General features: G+C 40.6%; 1 protein-coding gene and 1 long non-coding RNA gene across 4 annotated transcripts in view; one reads left to right on the forward strand and one right to left on the reverse strand.

The window, feature by feature from the left end:
• The window catches only part of REST (RE1 silencing transcription factor), a 26754-nt gene extending 5939 nt beyond the window's left edge, over nt 1–20815 (forward strand). For 2 of the 3 annotated variants that reach the window (XM_032274308.1, XM_032274309.1), the window contains exons 3-4: nt 5442–5525; nt 14735–20815. In XM_032274308.1, coding sequence (XP_032130199.1) covers nt 5442–5525; nt 14735–17157 — 2507 coding nt within the window. In that variant the 3' untranslated portion in view covers nt 17158–20815. The remainder of the gene's footprint in view (nt 1–5441; nt 5526–14734) is intronic. The other variant, XM_032274310.1, reaches the window with a different exon arrangement.
• On the reverse strand, nt 3983–12236 carry LOC116548784. Its single transcript, XR_004267538.1, has 2 exons — nt 12200–12236; nt 3983–4080 (listed from the first exon to the last, which is right to left on the reverse strand). It is a non-coding gene; the product is annotated as an uncharacterized LOC116548784 (long non-coding RNA).
• Nucleotides 20816–22806: the final 1991 nt, after the last annotated feature.

A 22806-nucleotide genomic window follows, 5' to 3' on the forward strand; every position in this document is an offset into this window, starting at 1 on the left:
TGACTTTATTTTCCATAATTTTCAGAGTTATGCATTTTTACCATGTTGGACAGGCTGGTCTCAAACTCCTGGCCTTTTTTTTTACGTCTTGGTAAAAAAAAGTTTTTTTTTTTTTTTGGTGATGTATACATCTTAAAACAATTTGGTAGATTGAAGGTTAATACTTTGATTATGTAAATTCTGAAAGTATCTCTGGTGTTATTAAATGCATAATTCTGAAAATTATGGAAAATAAACTCATCTGGTGTAGAAGAGTAGAGAGAGAAAAAAAAACAGGAATCACTTAAATTGATAGTGTGCAGGAATTCTTATTTCCACTTGCATTATTAAGTAGCCCAGTTTTCTGATTCACTTACTGGGTTTGTGTTTCTTGTGCCCAGTGTTAGGTGCTGTCTTCTGTGCTAATCTTCAGAACAGTCCATTGAGGAAAATAGCATCTGTGATAATCATGTTTACAGAGGAGAAAACTTGCGATATAAAAGTCTGAAGTGATGTTCCCAAGGTCATATACAAGCATCATTTATAGCCATTGGTGGTGGCTCACACCTGTAATCCTAGCACTCGGTGGTTGAGGCAGGAGAATCGCTTGAACTTGGGAGGTGGAGGTTGCAGTGAGTAGAGATAGAACCACTGCACTCCAGCCTGCGAGACATAGTGAGACTCTATCTCGAAAAACAAGTAGCATTTAAAGTACAGCAGTCTCATTATTCTACAGCTGATTATTTTGGTGATGGTGTGGTTGGGGATTACTTTCATTCAGGCTAACCTCTTTAATTTAGTGGTTTTGTGTTTAACTGGTTCACAAAATCTACATTTAAAGAAAACCCTTTACCTGTGTGTAACTGAAAAATCAGTAGGTAACTAAGCTTTCTAGAACAGTTATGCCTGGTTTGTGGAATTACACAGATAAAGTAATCTGTTGTAAGTAATTTAAGAGTAGGCGGGGTACAGTGGCTCATGCATGTAATCCCAGCACTTTGGGAGGTTGAGGCGGGCAGATCACGAGGTCAAGAGTTCAAGACCAGCCTGGCCGGCATGGTGAAACACCATCTCTACTAAAAATACAAAATGGGCCTGGCATGGTGGCACGGGCCTGTAGTCCCAGCTTCTCAGGAGGCTGAGGTAGGAGAATCGCTTGAACTCAAGAGGCAGAGGTTGCAGTGAGCTGAGATCGCGCCATTACGCTGCAGCCTGACTGTCTCAAAAAAAAAAAAAAAAATAGCCCGGGCGTGTTGGCTCATGCCTGTAATTCCAGCATTTTGGGGAGGCTGAGGCGGGTGGATCACCTGAGGTTGGGAGTTCCAGACCAGCCTGACCAACATGGAAAAACCCCGCTTCTACTAAAAAAATACAGTTAGTTGAGCATGGATGGTGATGGTACATGCCTGTAACCCTAGCTACTCTGGAGGCTGAGGCAGGAGAATCGCTTGAACTTAGGAGGCAGAGGTTGCAGTGAGCTGAGATCGTGCCTCGCACACCAGCCTGGGCAACAAGAGTGAAACCTTGTCTCAAATAATAATAATAATAATATAATGTAAAAGTAAATTTTCTTATCTGCAGTGCTATTTAATTTTTTCCAACTTTATGAGATACAATTTACATATACAGCTCACTATAAATTGGCCTGTTTTGAATATTTCATGTAAATGGAATCATATAATACGCAGTCCAAATAATGCTGCTAGGAATATTCATGTTTAGGTTTTTATGTGGACGTATGTTTTTGTTTCTTTTGGATATATACCTAAGAGTCAGATTGTGGGGAAGTATAGTGGCAACATTTGGTTAACTGCCAAACTGTTTTCCAAATTACCCATGCCATTTTACAATCCCACCAACAACGTGTGAGGGTTCCAATTTCAGCACATCCTCAGCAGTGATACTGTTAGCATCTGTCTTTGTGATGACAGATACTTTCCTAGTGGGCATGAAGTTTTCATTTTTATTTTTATTTTTATTTATTTTTTAAGACAGGGTTTCACCATGTTGGTCAGGCTGGTCTTGAACGCCGGACCTCAGGTGATCCGCCCGCCTTGGCCTCCAAAGTGCTTGGATTACAGGTGTGAGCCACCACGCCCGGCCTGAAGTTTTCATCTCATTGTGGTTTTGATTTGCATTTCCCTCAAGGCTAATGATAATGTTCATCTTTTCATGTGTTTATTGGCTATCTGTATATCATTTTTTACAGAATTCCATTAACGTAAAACTACCTTAATTGTTCAGGTCAAAAGGTAGGCATTCTGTTGCTACCAGCTCTTTACAGCTAATGCATAGCTACCAGCAAATTACAGCAGAGTAGTTACTAGGAACTCTTTTCCCACTTGTCATCGTCCTTTTTGTTGTTTGTTTTGAGACAGGGTCTATTTTGTTTTGAGACATACAGTTCTGTTGCCCTGTATGGAGTGCAGTGGTGTGATCACCACTCACTGCAGCCTCAACCTTCTGGGCTCAAACTATCTGCCTGCCTCCCAAAGTGCTGGGATTACAGGCATGAGCCACCACGCCAGCCCTATTCTTTTTTTCTGTGTACCATCTTTTCCTTATTTTATTAGACACATTTGTTTCTGTATTTTGTTATATAGACAAAATTGATAGCTGACATTTATTGAGGGCTTTATTATGTGCCAGGTACAGTGTTAAATGCTCTGCATGTATTATTTAAACTTTCACAATTGTAGCTAGGGAAACAGGGCGTGTTAGTAACTTTACCAAAGTCGTAATTATCTTGTGTCTGGAGACTATATTAAAACAAATTGTACACATTTCTTTAAAGCTTGTTTTGTGGTTGACAGCTATGTCTAAAAAGAATATACATTTCCTACCTTTAGTCTTAATTCTTCAGTATTACATCACTGGCCTCTAGTCTTCAGTCCCTGTGGCTTTTAGAATTTGTTTTTTAAAATTAATGACTACTTGGGCCTGGTGGCTCATGCCTGTAATCCCAGCACTTTGGGAGGCCAAGACAGGTGGATTGTTTCAGCCCAGGAGTTTGAGACCAGTCTGGGCAAATCTGGTTTCTACAAAAAAAAAAAAACCAACAACATTAACGGGGCATGGTTTTACACATCTGTGGTCCCAGCTACTTAGGAGACTGGAAGATCTATTGAGCCCAGGAGGTCGAAACTGCAGGAGCCATGCTCACGCCATCGTACTCCAGTCTGGGCGACAGAGCAAGACCCTATCTCATAACAATAAGAAGAAAATTGATGACCTATTTCTTAAATTTTTCAAGTCTTACTCTGTCGCCCAGGCTGGAGTACAGTGGCACGATCTCGGCTTACTGCAACCTCTGCTTCCCGGGTTCAAGCACTTCTGCCTCAGCCTCTCGAGTAGCTGGGACTACAGGCACACCCCAGCACGCCTGGCTAATGTTTTGTTATTTTTAGTAGAGACAGGGTTTCACTCTATTGCCCAGGCTGGTTTTGAACTCCTGAGCTCAGGCAATCTGCCCTCCTTGGCCTCTAAAAGTGCTGAGATTACAGGTGTGAGCCACTGCACCCAGCCTAACTTTATAACTTACTGTTTTTTATTTTATTTTTTTTTAATTTTATTATTATTATTTTTTTTTGAGACGGAGTTTCACTCATGTTACCCAGGCTGGAGTGCAATGGCGCAATATCGGCTCACCGCAACCTCCGCCTCCTGGGTTCAGGCAATTCTCCTGCCTCAGCCTCCTGAGTAGCTGGGATTACAGGCACACGCCACCATGCCCAGCTAATTTTTTGTATTTTTAGTAGAGATGGGGTTTCACCATGTTGACCAGGATGGTCTTGATTTCTTGACCTCGTGATCCACCCGCCTCGGCCTCCCAAAGTGCTGGGATTACAGGCTTGAGCCACTGCGCCCGGCCTATTTTATGTTTTTAGAGACAGGATCTCCCTTTTTCCAAGGCTAGAATACAGTGGGGCCATCATAACTCACTGTAACCTCAAACTCTGGGCTCAAGTGATCTTCCTGCCTCAGCCTCCCAGGTGCTGGGTCTACAGGATCTCACTTTCAGTCAGGCTGGAGCATGATAGGACAATCACAGCTCATACCAGCCTTGTCCTTCCTGGGCTCAAGCAATCCTTCCACCTCAGCCTCCCAAGTAGCTGGGACATGCGCCACTACGCCTGGCTAATTTTTCTATTTTTTTTTTTTTAAGAGAGGAGGTCTTGCTGTGTTGCCCAGGCTAGTCTTGAACTCCTGGGCTCAAGCGATCTGCCTGTCTTAGCCTCCCAAAGTGTTAGGGTTACAGGCGAGGGCCACAATCCCCATACTCAGCCCACGTTGGCTTTTTTTTTTTTTTTTTTTTTATTTGAGACGGAGTTTCACTCTTGTTGCCCAAGCTGGAGTGCAATGGCGCGATCTTGGCTCACTGCAACCTCTGTCTCCCAGTTCAAGTGATTCTCCTGCCTCAGCCTCCCGAGTAGCTGGAATTACAGGCATGCGCCACCATGCCTGACTAATTTTGTATTTTTAGTAGAGACAGGGTTTTTCCATGTTGGTCAGACTGGTCTCGAACTCCTTGACCTCTTTCAGGTGATCGCCTGACTCAGTCTCCCAAAGTGCTGGGAGTACAGGCACGAGCCATCATGCCAGACCCAGGCTAGTTTTTAAAGTACATTTTTAGAGATGGGGCCTTGCTGTGTTGCCTAGGCTGGTCTGGAACTCTACCACTTGAATTTTTAGCATAAAGCAACTACATCCCCACTCAAAAAGTATTGTTGCTTTAAGCTAACAAGTTCAAATGGTAGATTAATCATTTACAAGGTTCAAAAAAAACTACTGTTAATAGCATTAGACAATTCAGGTAGATTTTTTTAAAGGGTATTCTTGGCCGGGTACGGTGGCTCACGCCTATAATCTCAGCACTTTGGGAGGCTGAGGCGGGTGGATCATGAGGTCAAGAGATTGAGACCATCCTGGTCAACATGATGAAACCCCGTCTCTACTAAAAATACAAAAATTAGCTGGGCATGGTGGTGCGAGCCTGTAGTCCCAGTTACTTGGGAGGCTGAGGCAGGAGAATTGTTTGAACCCAGGAGGCGGAGGTTGCGGTGAGCCGAGATCACGCCACTGCACTCCAGCCTGGGTAATGAGCGAGACTCAAAAAAAAAAGTTATTCTTATTTAACAAACATATGCCTGATTACCTTATCAAGATAGTTTTTCACTTCTCACTACTTAAGGTTATAACATGCAGTATCACTGTGAAAATTAAAAGGGCTGTGAGAATTCAGAAACTCAGTGTTGTTTTTTCTCAAAGCCAAAATAATGTCATAATTTCTGAAATAAATAACTTAATTTTAAATACATGATAAATTGATGTTTTTGTCAGCAATAGGGAAAAAAATTCTTGTTAAAATGTATTGAGTATTGAATATTTTTGCATTGTTAGTGAGAATTGTGTTTGGTCTATTTTGTGACATTTAAACCTTCTTCATCATTGAAATTTTGCAGGAGAACGCCCATATAAATGTGAACTTTGTCCTTACTCAAGTTCTCAGAAGACTCATCTAACTAGACATATGCGTACTCATTCAGGTTGGTACGAAATGGGAACTTTTCTATCATTTTCAGTAAATGACCATTTTAAGGACATTCTTTTAGACTTGTAACTGAGTCATTTATTTATGATTTATTTTTAATAGAATTTAGAAGTTAGAATTTAAAAATCAGTTTTCTATCGGGAATTCCTAACGTGGAATCCAAAGGTGGACCTCCTGAGAATGAAATTTTTGTGTACGCCATTTCTGGGAGGAGGGTCCTTAATTCTTATCAAATCTTTGAAGTGTTCCGTTACTCCAACAGAAGTTAAACTAATATAGACCAAGGCTGATTGATCCTTTCTGCCTAACCCGTACTTCTCACATTTCCACTAACAGAATAAAGCTGAGATTCATAATATGTGATTGGCATGTGTCAGGGATTCCTTTTTAGCTTTTCAGGTCCTGAAATTTAGGTTTGTTCTCTTTCAAGGTTTGGTAGAGCTTTTGAGGACTGACTGCAAAAGCTTAGCTTGAAAAAGAGAATAATAGACAATTTAGGATGCCAATTTATTAATCTATAGTAAGAGTATAGGACTATAACACGAGAGATTCATCCACGCCAGTGACTGAAACAATCACTGTCACCACTCAGAATTAGACCCCATTGTCTGGGTATGGTGGCTCATGCCTGTAATCCCAACACTTTTGGAGGTTGAGGCCGGCAGATCACTTGAGGTTGGGAGTGCAAGACCAGCCTGACCAACATGGAGAAACCCTGTCTCTATTAAAAATAAAAAATTAGCTGGGCATGGTGATGCCTGCCTGTAATCCCAGTTACTCAGGAGGCTGAAACAGGAGAATCGCTTGAACCTGGGAGGCAGAGGTGGCAGTGAGCCAAGATCACGCCATTGCACTCCAGCCTGGGCAACAAGAGCAAAACTCTGTCTCAAAAAAAAAAAAAAAAATTAGTCCCCATTATCAAGTTAAAAAGTAATGTTAGCATCGGTGATCTTGCTCAAATGGGTAATTATTTTATTCCAACTCTGATGACTCTTGGTGAGCTACCACTTCTTTTTTTCATTGAGACTGAGCCTTGCTCTGTCTCCAAGGCTGGAGTGCAGTGGCGCAATGTCAGCTCACTGCAGCCTCCACCTACCGGGTTCAAGTAGTTCTCCTGCCTCAGCCTCCTGAGTAGGTGGATTACAGGCGTGCGCCACCATGCCTGGCTAATTTTTGTATTTTTAGTAGAGATAGGGTTTTACCATGTTGGTCAGGCTGTTCTTGAACTCCTGACCTCATGATCCTCCTGCCTCAGCTGGGATTACAGGGTGAGCCACCTCGGCTGACCCAACTACCACTTCTGATTAGATTACAGATTTACAGAGTATGTCTCCGTGGAAAAAGTATCTTAAATCTTGCTGTTTACAAAAGTCTGTGTAGACCCATCTCCCTTAAGTTAATAAGTATCTTAGATCTGTGCTATTCAGTTGAGTAGCCACTAACCACATGTGGTTATTAAACTTTTGAAACATTGCTAGTTTGAATTGATATTTATAGAATATGTACTTACCAGATTTTGTTTTCCTTTTTTTTTTTTCTTTAGTTGAGATAGAGTCTTGCACTGTCCCCCAGGCTGGAGTGCAGTGGCACAGATCTCAGCTCACTGCAACCTCTGCCTCCCGGGTTTAAGCAATTCTCATGCCTCAGCCTCCCTAGTAGATGGGATTACAGGCATGTGCCACCATCCCGGGCTAATTTTTGTAATTTTAGTAGAGATGGGGTTTCACCATGTTGGCCAGGCTGGTCTCGATCTCCTGGCCTCAAGTGATCTGCACATCTTGGCCTTCCAAAGTGCTGGGCTTACAGGTGTGAGCCACCACACCTGGCCACAGTTTGAAATAGTATGAAGAATGTCTTTCTCTGAAGCAGGTTAGAGAAAAAATAAAGAATGTTAAATATTTATTTTTCAAGTTGATTATATAGTGAAATTATTGAATACATTGGCTTTAAAAAGTAATAACATAAATTTTACCTGTTTTACTTTTTACCTTTGTTATATGACTACTAGAAAATTTAAGATTACATGTGTGATATGCATTATCTACTGGACATTGCTACCATGAGTTAGGAATAAGACTTGATAATAATATTTGATTATATTGCAGGTTCTGATTTGAACAGCTATGAAGGTGTCGTGTAGTATGCTTGCTAGTCTTTCTTGACCCCAGATGCTTGTCATGCTAATGTGCTTTGAGCGTTTTTTCCCTGAATCTAAGCCATTGTGTGGTGCCACTTAACCAGAAACCTGATTTCATTATTTTTGGTTGTTTCTGGTTTCATTCTCTCGATGGTAACATGGATGCAATCTCAGCCGTTGAGGGTAGGCATCATGTCCTGTTCATAGTTGTACTCTAGCTTTTTAGTAAAATATTTAAGAGCTTTATATTATTATTATTATTATTACTGTTTTTTTTTTTCTGTAGCGGAGTTTTGCTCTTGTTGCCCAGGCTGGAGTGCAATGGCACGATCTCAGCTCACTGCAACCTCCGTTTTCTGGGTTCAAGTGATTCTCCTGCTTCAGCCTCCCAAGTAGCTGGGAGGCTCCCATGTGCCACCATGCCTGGCTAATTTTGTATTTTTAGTAGAGATGAGGTTTCACCATGTTGGCCAGCATGGTCTTGAACTCCTGAAGTCAAGTGGTTTGCCTGCCTCAGCCTTCCGAAGTGCCGGGATTACAGGCGTGAGCTACCGCTCCTGGCCAAGAGCTTTATTTTAGTTAACTAGTTTTAGTCTTCATAACTATTTTGTTTTGCATGAGTTCTATTATCCCCATTTTACAGATCGGGAATATAGGGCATTGAAAAAAATATGCCTTTTTTTTTTTTTTTTGTAGAATGTCCTCCCTTCTGGATATGTCCACTTGTTTTCTCATGGTGTCATTTAACTTTTCTTCTATCTTTTGTATTGTAAACTGGAAATTAAATTTAAATCCTTGATAATCTTTCCTGCAAATGATATGTCTCATTTAAAGTCACATTTGGTTGATCCATTAATATAATGTTGGGTCACTGCGTATAGAAAGACTACATACTTAATTAGTAATACTTTGCCTTGTCACTGTTTTATAGTGTTCTATACCAGTTGATAATCTTTGCCTGAAACAATTGTATTTGGGCTTGCAAAATGTTTTGAGTTTTGCCTGCTATATTTTAAAAATGATTTTTAGTAGTTGCTGGTACAGTATAGCAAGTATTTTAATGGTGTCTTAAGAACTAGTAATAGTTACTAGCTGTTGTATATATGCTGGTTACTAAAAACAAGTATTTGGTGTCTCCAATCTTAGTAATACAAAGATACTGAGTTTCAGATTATATATTATAGGACAAAAGCTCACAAATAAGTAATTTTTGTTGCTGTTTATGTTTTTGGAGTCGGGGACTCTGTTGCCCAGGCTGGAATGCAGTGGTGTGATCACACCTCACTGCAACTTCAAATGCCTGGGCTTCAAGCCATTCTCCTGCCTCAGTCTCCCGAGTAGCTGGGTCTACTGGCACGTGCCACCACTCCAGCTAATGGAGACTATTATTATTTTTGAGATGGAGTTTTGCTCTTGTCGCCCAGCTGGAGTGCAGTGGCGCAATCTCAACTCACTGCAACCTCCGGTTCCTGAGTTCTAGCTGGAGTGCAGTGGCACAATCTCGGTTCACTTCAGCCTCCGCCTCCCAGCAGGTTCAAGCGATTCTCCTACACCAGCCTCCTGAGTAGCTAGGACTACAAGCATGAGCCACCATGCCCCAGCTAAGTTTTTTTATTTTTTTATTTTTATTTTTTAGTAGAAACAGGGTTTCACTATATTGAACGGGCTGGTCTTGGACTCCTGAGCTTGTGATCTGTCCACCTTTGGCTTCCCAAAGTGCTGGAATTACAAGTGTGAACCACTGTGCCCGGCCTTTTTTTTTTTTTTTTTTTTTTTGATACGGAGTCTCGCTCTATTGTCAGGCTGGAGTACAGTAGCAGGATCTTGGCTCACTGCAACCTTTGCCTCCCGGGTTCAAGTGATTTTCCTGCCTTAGCATCCTGAGTAGCTGGGACTACAGGTGTGCACCCGCACCCAGCTAATTTTTGTGTTTTTTGTAGTGATGGGGTTTCACCATGTTGGCCATGATGGTCTCTATCTGTTGACCTCATGATCCACCCACCTCAGCCTCCCAGAGGGCTGGGGTTACAGAAGTGAGCCACCGCACTCTGTTGGGACTATTATTTTTATTTATTTGTTTATTTATTTTGAGATGGGGTTTCACCATGTTGGTCAGACTGGTCTCAAACTCCTGACCTCAGGTAACCCATCTGCCTCGGCCTCCCAAAGTGGTGGTATTACAGGCGTGAGCCACCGCGCCGGGCTGATTTTTATTTAAGTATCCTATTTATTTTTATAGAGACTGGGTCTTGCTTTGTTGCCCAGGCTGGCCTCAAACTCCTGGCCTCAAGCAGTTCTCTTGTCTCAGCCTTTCAAAGTGTTGGCATTACAGGCATGAATCACTGTGCCCAAATGTATATGTTTATTTTGATAACATCGGTGCCAAGGGACTATCTTAAATAGCTGGGATTGTTTGAAAGTTATTATAATAGTTTGAGAATCTTTGTAGAATAAATTTAAAAAACAATATTTTATTGAGGTATAATTTATAAATTTGAAAATGCACAGGTCTTAAGTGTACAGCTCAGTGACTATGCCTTCACCTAGTTGACTATCACTCAAGTACAAGATGTGGAATACTTCTGCTCAGAAACACCTTGCCCTTTTCACTCAGCACACCCAGTCTTTTCCCTGGATGATATTCTGTGTCCTACCAAAGAACATTGTAGTGTGTTTGTTTTCTTTTAGATGGGCTCTCACTCTGTCACCCAGGCTGGAGTGCAGTTGGCACAGCTACAGCTTCCTAAACCTCTTGGCACGATTCACTGCGCCTAGTTTTAGGACTTTTTTTAGTAAAATGTTCTTGAGGTTTATTTATGTTGCATTATTGGAACTTCATTTTATTGCTGGTAATTTATTGTATGCCCCCATTACTTTTTACTTAAAAATTTTCTCTGCCGGCTGGGCGCAGTGGCTCACGCCTATAATCCTAGCACTTTGGGAGGCCAAAGTGGGCGTGTCACCTGAGGTCAGGATTTCAAGAACAGAATGGCCAACGTGATGAAACCCAGTCTGTGCTAAAATGCAAAAATTAGCTGGGCGTGATGGTGGATGCCTGTAATCCCAGCTACTTGGGAGGCTGAGATGAGAGAATCACTTGAACTCAGAAGATGGTGGTTGCAGTGAGCCGAGATCACGCCACTGCACTCCAGCCTGGGCAGCTGAGCAAGACTCAGTCTCAAAAAAAAAAAATTTCCTTTGATATTCTCTCTAGATATTTGTTTTGTTTTTATTTTTAATAGATTTAATTTAAAAAATTTAAAAACACTTAAGAGGCTTGTGCTTGTATTTTTTTCACTGCAGCCTTGACCTCCTAGGTTCAAGCGATCCTCCTGCCTTAGCCTCTAGAGTAGGTGGCTGTGGGCTTGTACCACCACATCTGGCTAATTAAAAAATTTTTTTTGTAGAGGCAGGGTCTCACTAGGTTGTCCACATTGGTCTCAAAACTCTTTAACTCAAGCAGTCTTCCTCACCTCAGCCTCCCAAAAGGACTAGGATTACGGGTGTGAGCCACTATGCCTGACTATTCTTCGAAGAATGCTTTTGAAACGTATATGTAAAGCTTACAAAAATCCTTCCCCTTTTGACTTGCTTACTCCTATAAATTCATTTTGGAGGCATAAAACAAACAACTGGCAGATTTATAAAGAAGAGAAGCTGTTAAAAAAAATTTCTGTATCCTCCCTTTCCCTTCGCCATTCCTTAGGGAGAACCTTGTACCTTGATGCTTGCTGTATAGATCGCCTTATTCATTAGAGGTTATAAAATTATGATATTTTAATTATAATTCTATTAGTGTAAATTTGAAGAGAAGAGATAAATTCCACTTATCTATTTACTCATAAGAAAGACAGGATACATAAGAGTCTTCCCATGTATTTATTTATTTGCTTATTTATTTGAGGAGTTTCACTCTTGTTGTTCAGGTTGGAGTGCAGTGGCGCTATCATGGCTCATGGCAACCTCCGCCTCCTAGGTTCAAGCGATTCTCCTGCCTCAGCCTTCTAAGTAGCTGGGATAACAGGCATGTGCTACCATACCTGCCTAATTTTTTTTGTATTTTTAGTAGAGACAGAGTTTATGTTGATCAGGCTGGTCTTGAACTCCTGACCTCAGGTGATCCTCCCACCTCAGCCTCCCAAAAGTGCTGGGATTACGGGTGTAAGCCACTGCACCTGGCCTTATTTTACTTTTTGAGAAAGAGTCTTGCCCTGTTGCCCAGGCTGGAGTGCAATGGTTCAGTCTCAGCTCACAGCAACTTTCGCTTCCCAGGTTCAAGTGATTCTTCTGCCTCAGCTTCCCAAGTAGCTGGGATTATAGGTGTGTGCCACCATGCCCAGCTAATTTTTTGTATTTTTAGTAGAGATGGGGTTTCACCATGGAATTACAGGCATGAACCACTGTGCCCAGCCTTTTTAATTAATTTCTTTTTTGAGACAAGCCTAGCTGTTGCCCAGGCTGTAGTGCAGTGGTATAATCTCAGCTCGAAGCAACCTCCACCTCCCAGATTCAAGCGATTCTCTTGCCTCAACCTCCCAAGTAGCTGGGACTATAGGCATACACCACCACACTCGGCTAACTTTTTTTGTATTTTTACAAAATGCTTCCCAAAATTTTGTATTTTTACAAAAATGCCTCCCAAAGTTCTGGGATTACAGGCGTGACCCACCATGCCTGGCCTAGTCTTCTCTTTTATTTATCCATACTCAGAGTTACCAATTGGTTCCAAAAGTGAAAATTCTTGCTCTCTGCTCCATGTTAAGGACTTTACATGGATTAGATTAGATTATAGCTCACAACACTTAAGAGAGTATTTTATATTTTAAGAAATTGAACTCTAGAGAGGTTTCAGTACTTTGCTCAAAGTCTCAGAGTAAGCATCTTGCAGAGCCCATTGTTTTATCTCCCAGATAGTCTAGCTCTGTCTAGAACAAGTTCTTAGGCCTTGTGCTACCTATCTTTCTATGTTCTATGTCCACATATGTTAAGAAAATGTTTGTCTCCATTTAAGTCATTCACTGGAGAGGACAATATAGAACCAAGTATAGAGTAATGTAGCATGTTGTAGAAGCTTGCATATTAATAAATCTTTTAGCAGACCAATATGGAGAAGAATTATCTGGTCAGCTGAATATCCAATTTGACTACCTGGATAAGGTGATTATTTTATTACCAGGCATTTTCTAATCATGTGAAGTTTAACATCTACATGGTTTTGCCTAATGTTTGATTTTGCCTTATGAAAAATTTTAGTAAGATTTGATAATGAATTTGAGAATGTTTGAGATGAATTTTCATAAATGTCAATTTCCATTTTTCTACTATGCATTCCATTGGACCAGTGGGGTATGGATACCATTTGGTAATATTTACTAGAGTGTGATCTAGATGGGTATGTATTCAGGTAGAATGTATTACTCTTGTGCCTTTAATTTTGGGGGTGGGGGTGGTTCTGGTTCTGTATGTTTCAGTGATTATGATGTTTCTTATTTTACATACCATATCTATTTGTGTGCCACTTCTCATTACCTAGTTCCTTTACACATTTTATAGAAAAGGTGGGGGAAACATCAAGAAAGTTTTCCTATATTTTTGTTTAAAATAGCAGTGCTAGCCCAGGGAGTTTGCTAAGTGAAAATTTACTCAGCTCTTACCATGATGGACAGAAGGATTAAATTTCAAGAAAAAGCCTTTGCTCAGGCTAAAGCAGAATTTCAAAACTTTTACCTAGGATCTGGGAGTATAGCCCAGAGTGTTTTTCTCAAAATTTACCACAAGAAAATTAGGGTGGGGAAAGTATGTTATTTATTTATTTGTTTGCTTGTTTGAGACGAATTTTCACTCTCATTGCCCAGGCTGTCGTGCAGTGGCATGATCTCGGCTCACTGTAACCTCTGCCTCCCGAGTTCAAGCAATTCTTCTGCCTCAGCCTCCCAAGTAGCTGGGATTACAGGCATCTGCCACCATGCCTGGCTAATTTTTTGTATTTTGTCTGGAGATGGGATTTCACCATGTTCACTGGGCTGGTTTTGAATTCCTGACCTCAGGTGATCCACCTGCTTTGGCCTCCCAAAGTGCTGGGATTACAGCTGTTAGCCACTGCACCTGGCTGGGAATTTTATTTGATTTATTTTTGTGGCAGGGCCTTGCTCTGTTGCCCAGGTTGGAGTGCAGTAGCACATTCACAGCATACTGCTACTTCAAATTCCTAGGCTGAAGCTGTCCTCCTGCCTTGGCCTCCTAAGTAGCTAGGACAACCGGTGCACTCCCCAATGCCTGGCTGATTTTTTTTTTTTTTTTTCTTTTTTTTTTTTTTTTGAAACAGTCTCACTTTTGCCTAGGCTGGAGTGAAGTGGTACGATCTCGGCTCACTGCAAACTCTGCCTCCTAAGTTAAAGCAATTCTCGTGTCTCAGCCTTCCAAGTAGGTGGGATTACAGGCGTGCAGCACCATGCCCAGCTAATTTTGTTTGTATTTTTAGTAGAGATGGGGTTTCACTGTGTTGGCCAGGCTGGTCTCAAACTCCTGGCATCAAGGGATCCACTCACCCTGGCCTCCCAAAGTTAATTTTTGTTTTTATTTATTTTGCTCAGGTTGTTCCCCTAACTTCTAGGCTCAAGTGAGCCTTCTGCCATGGCCCCCCAAAGTGTTGCGATTATAGCCATGAGCCACTGCACCTGGCCAGAATTTTATTTTCTACTCCATTATGCATTTGTTTTAACTAAACACACAAAAAAATTTAAAATAGATAATTTTCCTTCAAATTAACATCCAGAGCCCAATTGAACTTTGCCAATGGTTGTGTATTTCTTAAAGAATCTCTGTTCTTTAATAGTGCTTGAGGACTCTAACTTGAACTGTTTTGAAGTTTGTGGTTGACTGAGATTTCCTCTGAGAATCAATGTAAAAGGATAAAGAAATGTTATACAAATAAATATGGTAAATGTAAGGTGCATGATACAGCATTTTCAATAGTCTGTCATCATTTTACATATACAGTTCCTTATATTTTAATGTTAAATTTGTCTTAATCTATACCTTCTTTCATACTTTTGATTTACCTTCAGGTGAGAAGCCATTTAAATGTGATCAGTGCAGTTATGTGGCCTCAAATCAACATGAAGTAACTCGCCATGCAAGACAGGTTCACAATGGGCCTAAACCTCTCAATTGCCCACATTGTGACTACAAAACAGCAGATAGAAGTAACTTCAAAAAACATGTAGAGCTACATGTGAATCCACGACAGTTCAATTGCCCTGTATGTGACTATGCAGCTTCCAAGAAGTGTAATCTACAGTATCACTTCAAATCTAAGCATCCTACTTGTCCTAATAAAACAATGGATGTCTCAAAAGTGAAACTAAAGAAAACCAAAAAACGAGAGGCTGACTTGCCTGATAATATTACCAATGAAAAAACAGAAACAGAACAGACAAAAGTAAAAGGGGATGTAGCTGGAAAGAAAAATGAAAAGCCTATAAAAGCGGAGAAAAGAGATGTCTCAAAAGAGAAAAAGCCTTCTAATGTGTCAGTGATCCAAGTGACTACCAGAACTCGAAAATCGGTAACAGAGATGAAAGAGATGGATGTGCATACTGGAAGCACTTCAGAAAAATTTTGTAAGACTAAGAAAAGCAAAAGGAAGCTGGAAGCTGACACCCATTCTTTACGTGATCCTGTGAATGATGAGGAATCTTCAACAAGAAAGAAAAGGAAGGTAGAAAGCAAATCCAAAAATAATAGTCAGGAAGTGCCAAAGGGTGACAGCAAAGTGGAGGAAAATAAAAAGCAAGATACCTACATCAAAAAAAGTACAAAGAAGAAAACTCTGAAAAATAAATCAAGTAAGAAAAGCAGCAAGCCTGCTCAGAAGGAGCCTGCTCAGAAGGAACCTGTTGAGAAGGGGCCTGCTCAGATGGACCCTCCTCACATGGAGCCTGCCCAGATGGGGCCTGCTCCCACAGAGGCAGTTCAGAAGGGGACCGTTCAGGTGGAGCCGCCGCCTCCCATGGAGCCTGCTCAGATGGAGGGTGCCCAGATACAGCCTGCTTATGCCGAGCCTGTTCAGATGGAGGTGGTTCAAGAGGGGCCTGCTCAGAAGGAGCTGCCACCTCCTGTGGAGCCTGCTCAGGTCGTGGGTGCTCAGATGGTACCTGCTCACATGGAGCTGCCTTCTCCCATGGAGACTGCTCAGATGGAGGTTTCCCAAATGGGTCCTGCTCCCGTGGAAACTGTTCAGATGGAGGTTGCCCAAGAAGAACCTGCTCCCGTTGAGGTGGTTCAGAAGGAGCCTGTTCAAATGGAGCTGTCTCCTCCCATGGGGGTGGTCCAGAAGGAGCCTGTTGAGATGGAGCTGTCTCCTTCTATGGAGGTAGTACAGAAGGAGCCTGTTCACATAGAGCTGTCTCCTCCCATAGAGGTGGTCCAGAAGGAACCTGTTCAGATGGAGCTGTCTCCTCCCATAGAGGTGGTCCAGAAGGAACCTGTTCAGATGGAGCTGTCTCCTCCCATAGAGGTGGTCCAGAAAGAACCCGTTCAGATGGAGCTGTCTCCTCCCGTCGGGGTGGTTCAGAAGGAGGCTTCTCCTCCCATAGAGCCTCCCCTTCACATGGAGCCAGTTTCCAAAAAGCCTCCTCTCCGAAAACATAAAAAGGAAAAGTCTAACATGCAGAGTGAAAGAGCACAGAAGGAGCAAGTCCTTATTGAAGTTGGCTTAGTGCCTGTTAAAGATAGCTGGCTTCTAAAGGAAAGTATAAGCACAGAAGATCTGTCACCACCATCACCACTGCTGCCAAAGGAAAATTTAAAAGAAGAGGCATTAAGAGACCAAAAATTACTCGTCAGAGGTGAAGGAAATCAAGAAGCCCCTCTTCAGAAAGTAGGAGCAGAAGAGGCAGATGAGAGCCTACCTGGTCTTGCTGCTAATATTGAGGAATCTACCCATGTTTCATCCTCTAGACAAAACTTAAATATGCCAGAGGGTGAAAGTTCAGATGGTAAACATCAGACTGACGCTGTGGTTTGTGAAATGGAAATGGACACTGATGAGAACACAAGAGAGAATCTCCCTGGTATAAACTCAACAGTTCAAGAACCAGTTTCACCAATGCTTCCCCCCTCAGCAGTAGAAGAATGTGGTGAAGCAGTGTCTAAAACTGCACCACCATCACCTCCTGCTACCATGGCAGTAAATGAGTCTCAGGAAATTGATGAAGATGAAGGCATCCACAGCCATGAAGGAAGTGACCTAAGTGACAACATGTCAGAGGGTAGTGATGATTCTGGATTACATGGGGCTCGGCCAGTTTCACAAGAATCTAGCAGAAAAAATGCAAAGGAAGCCTTAGCAGTCAAAGTGGCTAAGGGAGATTTTGTTTGTATTTTCTGTGATCGTTCTTTCAGAAAGGGAAAAGATTATAGCAAACACCTCAATCGCCATTTGGTTAATGTGTACTATCTTGAAGAAGCAGCTCAAGGGCAAGAGTAATGAAACTTTGAACAAGGTTTCAGTTCTTAGTTTGTAAGGTATATTACATTTTATATTCATTTATAGTAGTAGACAACCTTTTAAGATTGCTTTAATTAGTCTCTGATGTTGATTTTTAAGTGGCACTCTTTTCCTTAGGACTTTTTATGTATACCTGTTGATGTATAAATTTAGCAAATCTACTAAACCAGCAGATACCTAAATCTGTTAGCTTATGTGTCTAATTGAAATGAGGCTAAGATGGTATAGCAGCATTTTATTGCTTTGTCCAGCTACAACTTGTCATTTTTTTCTCCATGTCTCTTCCTGTTTCACTTTAGTTTATTCTTAGTTTTTTATTGAGATCTATAAAAAATTGGCTTAATAGCAAATTACTTGAATAATTTGCCTGCTTTATATAAAGTTAGCACTTTAAGATTTTTTTTAGAGATGGAAAGACATTTACATTGAAGAAAAATTGTCCCAGCAATAGACATTCTATCAGTCCAAGCATAGACATCCTGAGTTTTGATCAATATTTTTTATTTGTGTATGTTAATCGTCATGAAAACAATGATTTTGGTGTGTTTTTTATTTTGGTGCTTTAATGGCTTAAGATGTTGCACATTTTTTTTTTTTTTGTTTCTGTTTTTGTTTTTTTACCTATGCAGTTAAAATTTTCCTAGATAGAACATTTGTGTTAAACAGTAACACTTTATACGTATATATATATGCATGTTTATTTTGGCCTCTTTGGAGGGATGCTTTTAGACTTGTTTGCAAAAGGGCAGTTTTCTTTTTCTTTGCTGCAGTTGTCTATTTTGCAGAATAATAGTGTGTGCAAGTTTGTGAGCAAATGAAACATGCAGGTTCAATCCATTGATTTTGATTTTTACATCTTATATCTATGCCAGAATCTTTATTTCATATAACTTATTTATTTTGAATGGATGTAGTAAATTCACAGTTCTCAGTTTTGATTTTGCAATAAATAAACCACTAGGTTCCATATCGAACAAATTTTTATCTCAAATACCAACCATCAATTTTTTTTTTCTTCATGTGTTTTGGTACAGCTAATTCCCAATTTTAGAGTGTTAAATGTTTGAGGAAAACCTTTTCTCATAGATGGTTGGTGTCCATGTGGCTACTTTACAATAAAGAACTGTAAGTGATATTTGGAAACTGCAAACCTGGAATTAGGAGACATAATTATTCTTTCAAGTTTTACAGAATATCACTTGGAAGATTCCAAAGCCATAGCTATTACGCGGCAAACCTAGGTTATGAGAGGTAGTGTGAGTGCTGGCAGACCAGCTGCAACTTTCCTATACAGTGAAAAAGGCTGGTGAAACAAGTACAGGCCAGATTTTAAAAAATCATACTTTCTCAGGGATCTCCACAAACTAGTGGGTGTCCTGGCTGTCTCTGTGATAGCCTCTTTCTACATACCGGTGAGGCCTCAAATGAATTGCAGCTATCCTGGTGTTCCTGTGGGGGCACTTTGTATGAAAAAGGGCATGTACTCCAAAACATTTTTGTAGGTTCTTTGGCTCATTGCCAAAGCGTATGAAAGAATCCAATATAGGATTTTTCTTACTGATAGCAGTTATTCATTTCAGTAAAACAAAATATGATCCCAGTAGGGAATTTTGAATTCTGACCTCCCATATTCTGTTTTGGAATAACCACTTTGTATTTCATTTTAAAAAATCTGATGATTTCTTTGAGGCAGGTTTCAGATTTTGGCAGTACAACAGGAAAGATTAGGAAAAGCATGAATAATAGTGTATGGATGGAGAGCTTGTTAAAAATCTGAGAGTGAAGTTTGAGTTAAAAGTTGTTTGAACATGGAATTGACTGGGAGGCCAAAGATTTAAAGAAGCAGAAGATTCTTCTCTTAAGATATGAGGAGTAAGTTGTGTAATAATGGTGTGTGTTTTGTGTGCATGATTGAACATTGTAAATGTTGAATTCTAGGCTCTGACAATCACTGTCAACAGAAGATCAAGCTGCAAATATTTATGTTTTAAAACTTAAATTATAAAGCTAGTTAAATCTTTCTAACGACTAGTTTTAATGTTCATGGGTACATTTTACCTTACCGTTTACATTGTATAGAAAAAGATTCATCTTAAGCACAGATTGGATATTAGGAGTTAGTTTGGGGAAGAGTTTTTTTTGTGGATTCTTTCATACTGTAGAAGAAAAACCATTTGCCTTCTAGGGAATTGAGCTAAATTCTAAACTAGTCATTAAGACTAGAATGCTAAAAACAGAAACATGAAGGAAATTAAAACCCCTTATTATTAAATTGATATGTAAAAACATTGTTACTGGAAATTGATTGGACTTGAGGCCTTCTTCCAGAAAATAAGGACTTGATTGTCAGGCCTATATTAGGTTCTGAACCTTAACGCCGTGTATTTGTACTTATTAAAAATTGTTTCAATTAAAAGTACATTAGCAGTATGAACTTCTGGTCCAGTTGGAAGTTCTTTCATCTGAAAAATGTGATATTTGCATGGAACTGTTTGAATCTTTTTATTTTCTAGTCCCCCTCCCCCACACTGGATAGAATTTAAGCTAGAATTTTCCCTTTGGATAAAAGAACAAAAAATGAATATGTTATTTGTAAACTGATGTTTAGTAACTAGTGATAAACTTGAAATAATAGAATACATTATAAGCCTTAATCTTAGGTAGTCTTATAAAAATGAATCTCTTAACTATCTTTTGAACCTATATTCACATTGGTTTTCAGATACTTTAAGTTATATTTTTTTTCTGTTTTCAGAGCTGCTTTTTATTCTGGGGCTACTTTTTTTATTGTATAATTCACAAGGGGCTGCTTTTTTTTTTTTCGATAAGGCTTATAACTATGGCTGGATGTTTTGCTCTAGTCTTCTAAGAAGGGCCATTTTATTTTTTAGAGTCACTTCTAAAGTCATGTGGTAATAAACTTTGGAGACTCTTTGGCATATGAGAGCTGATACAAATTAAAACCCAAGTAGACCTCATTGCGTGTCACCCTATGAATGTTGACAATGGAAGGAATACCTTGCCTGTAGCATACTGTCACTTCTGAACTGAAAAGCTGAGGAAGAAAGTTAATTCTTTTTTGCATAAATCACAAAAACTTATAGTGTTCCCAGTTTCCTGGTTGACCTCAGCAGATGAAGTGGACAGGTAGTGTTAATTCAGATTGAAGAAATTGTCTGAATCTTGGTTTGTGTAGATTTACAATCTACATGCAATATTAACTAAATCAGATAGCTTTTACAGTTTCACATGTGTACATAGGTTCGCTCCCAGTCCCTTCCATATCCATTAGTTATTGAACTTTCTAAACTGGCATTGAAACATTACAACAATGTTTTGTTGCACCAATTTTATAAACTTATGCAGTGCAATACGTGTTATTTTTCTGAGGCAAACCAAAGGTAAATTTCTCAAGGTTCTTGCTGCCTTCTTTAGCAGCATTTGATGGAAGATCTTTTATACATTTGTAATAGATAAAAATAAACCAGATTGCAAATCCTTTTTTAAAATCTTAAACCATGTACCAAGTTTTTGGTCCAAATTGTGTAGAATAAGTTAAACTTAAATTGCATTTTATTAACCGATATGAGTGTATTTCTGTAAGCATAGTTATGTTGAAATAAAGTTTTAAAAAGCATGATGCCTTTATTTATTATTGGTACAAGAATGTAGGAAACCAAATTTATGTTGCTGGAACTGCAAGTATATAATAGGCTTTTCAAGATTATTTCCCACAGGTGACCTGTTGCAGGTAGAAAAGTCACAGCATGTTGTTTGGGGTAACGATCCAGCATTGGGGTAACAACCCCCAAAGCATACACTGCTTTCTGGGAGGTGGGAGGTGGGTGAGAAATTGGACAAGTCACACAAGATTTTAAATAGTAATTACTTCCCAACCACAAGTCCCCTTAACAGTTTTAATATGCATATCCCTTTTTTTCTTTCTTTTTTTTTTTTTTTGAGACCGCGTCTCGTCACCAGGCACCAGGCTGCAGTGCAGTGGCGCGATCTCAGCCCACTGCAACCTCAGCCTCCCGGGTTCAAGCAATTCTCCTGCCTCAGCCTCCCGAATAGCTGGAACTACAGATGTACACCACCACACCTAGCTAATTTTTATATTTTAGTAGAGATGGGGTTTCACTATGTTGTCCAGGATGGTCTTGATCTGACCTCGTGATCCGCCTGCCTTGGCCTCTCAAAGTGCTGGGATTACAGGCGTGAGCCACCGCGCCCGGCCGCATGTCCCTTTTCAGTAGCAGGCCTGGAATTAGTGAATTTTGATTCATAATTGGAGGAAGATGTTTTCTTTTATAAAAGTAGACATGAGGTCTATATATTGCCCAGGCTGGTCTCAAACACCTGGACTTAAAGTAATCCTCCTGCTTTGGCTTCCCAGTGTTGAGATTACAAGTGTGAGCTGCTGTACCCCACCACAAGATGTCTTGAAGGGAAGATAAACTGAGTTACACAGGGTTCACTGGTGCCAGGGCACAAGTTTAAGCTTTTAGTGTATTTGATGGAGCTCTGAGAAGAAACCCAAGGGAAAGTGATACATCTCGGTAAGCTCTACTTCCTCTTAAACAGAAACAAACCTCAGCCTTCCTAAATGCTGGGATTATAGATATGAGCCACCGTTCTCGGCCTGTGTTGGGTTTCTTTTGTTTTTGTTTGTTTTAGATAGAGTCTTGCCCTGTCACCCAGGCTGGAGTGCCATGGCACGATCTCTGTTCACTGCATCCTACACCTCTGGGATTAAGCAATTCTCCTGCCTCAGGCTCCTAAGTTAGCTGGCATTACAGCTGTTGGCCACCACACCTGGCTTGTTTTTGTATTTTTAGTACAGGGTTTCACCATGTTGGCCAGGCTGGTCTGAAACTCTTGACCTGGAGTTGTCATCCCACTTTCGCCTCCCAAAGTGCTGGGATTACAGGCATGAGCCACCATGCCCAACCTGTTTTTGTTTTTTGTTTTGAGAAAGGGTCTTCCTCTGTCTCCCAGGTTGGAGTGCAGTGGCATGATTACAGTTCTTGCAGCCTTGAACTCCTGGGCTCAAGCGGTCCTCTTGCTTCAGCCTCCTGAGTAGTGAGGACTTAGAGACCTCCTCCTGCCTCCATCTCCCAAAAGTGTTGAGATTATAGGCATGCACCACTATACCCTGCCACATTTTGTTTTGATGCAGTGTCTGATCTGGAAGATCTGAATCATGAGAAAAGGGTCTTCCAAATTTGGATTGGTGAGTTATCCTCTTCCCACTTCCTGCAAAACTAATCAGCAACAAAGCAAAATGATTGTTTTTTCCCCTTGAGATAGGGTCTTGTTCTGCCCAGGCTGTAGTGCAGTGGCACCATCATGGCTCACTGCTACCTCAACCTTTTGGACTCAAGCAGTCCTCCCACCTCATCATCTTGGAGAACCTGGGACTACAGGTGCATGCCACACACCCAGCTTTTTTTTTTTTTTTTTTTTTTTTTGTAGAGACAGGGTTTTGCTCTGTTCCCCAGGCTGGTCTTGAACTTCTGGACTCAAGCAATTCACCTGCTTTGGCCTCCTAAAGTGTCAGGATTACAGGTGTGAGCCACCAGGCCCAACCACAAAGTGAATTTTCTAAGCATTAATATTATTATGGTA

The sequence above is a fragment of the Sapajus apella genome, unplaced genomic scaffold (assembly GCF_009761245.1).
Source record: "Sapajus apella isolate SASKATOON/1434 unplaced genomic scaffold, GSC_monkey_1.0 scaffold5, whole genome shotgun sequence".
Taxonomy (NCBI): Eukaryota; Metazoa; Chordata; class Mammalia; order Primates; family Cebidae; genus Sapajus; species Sapajus apella.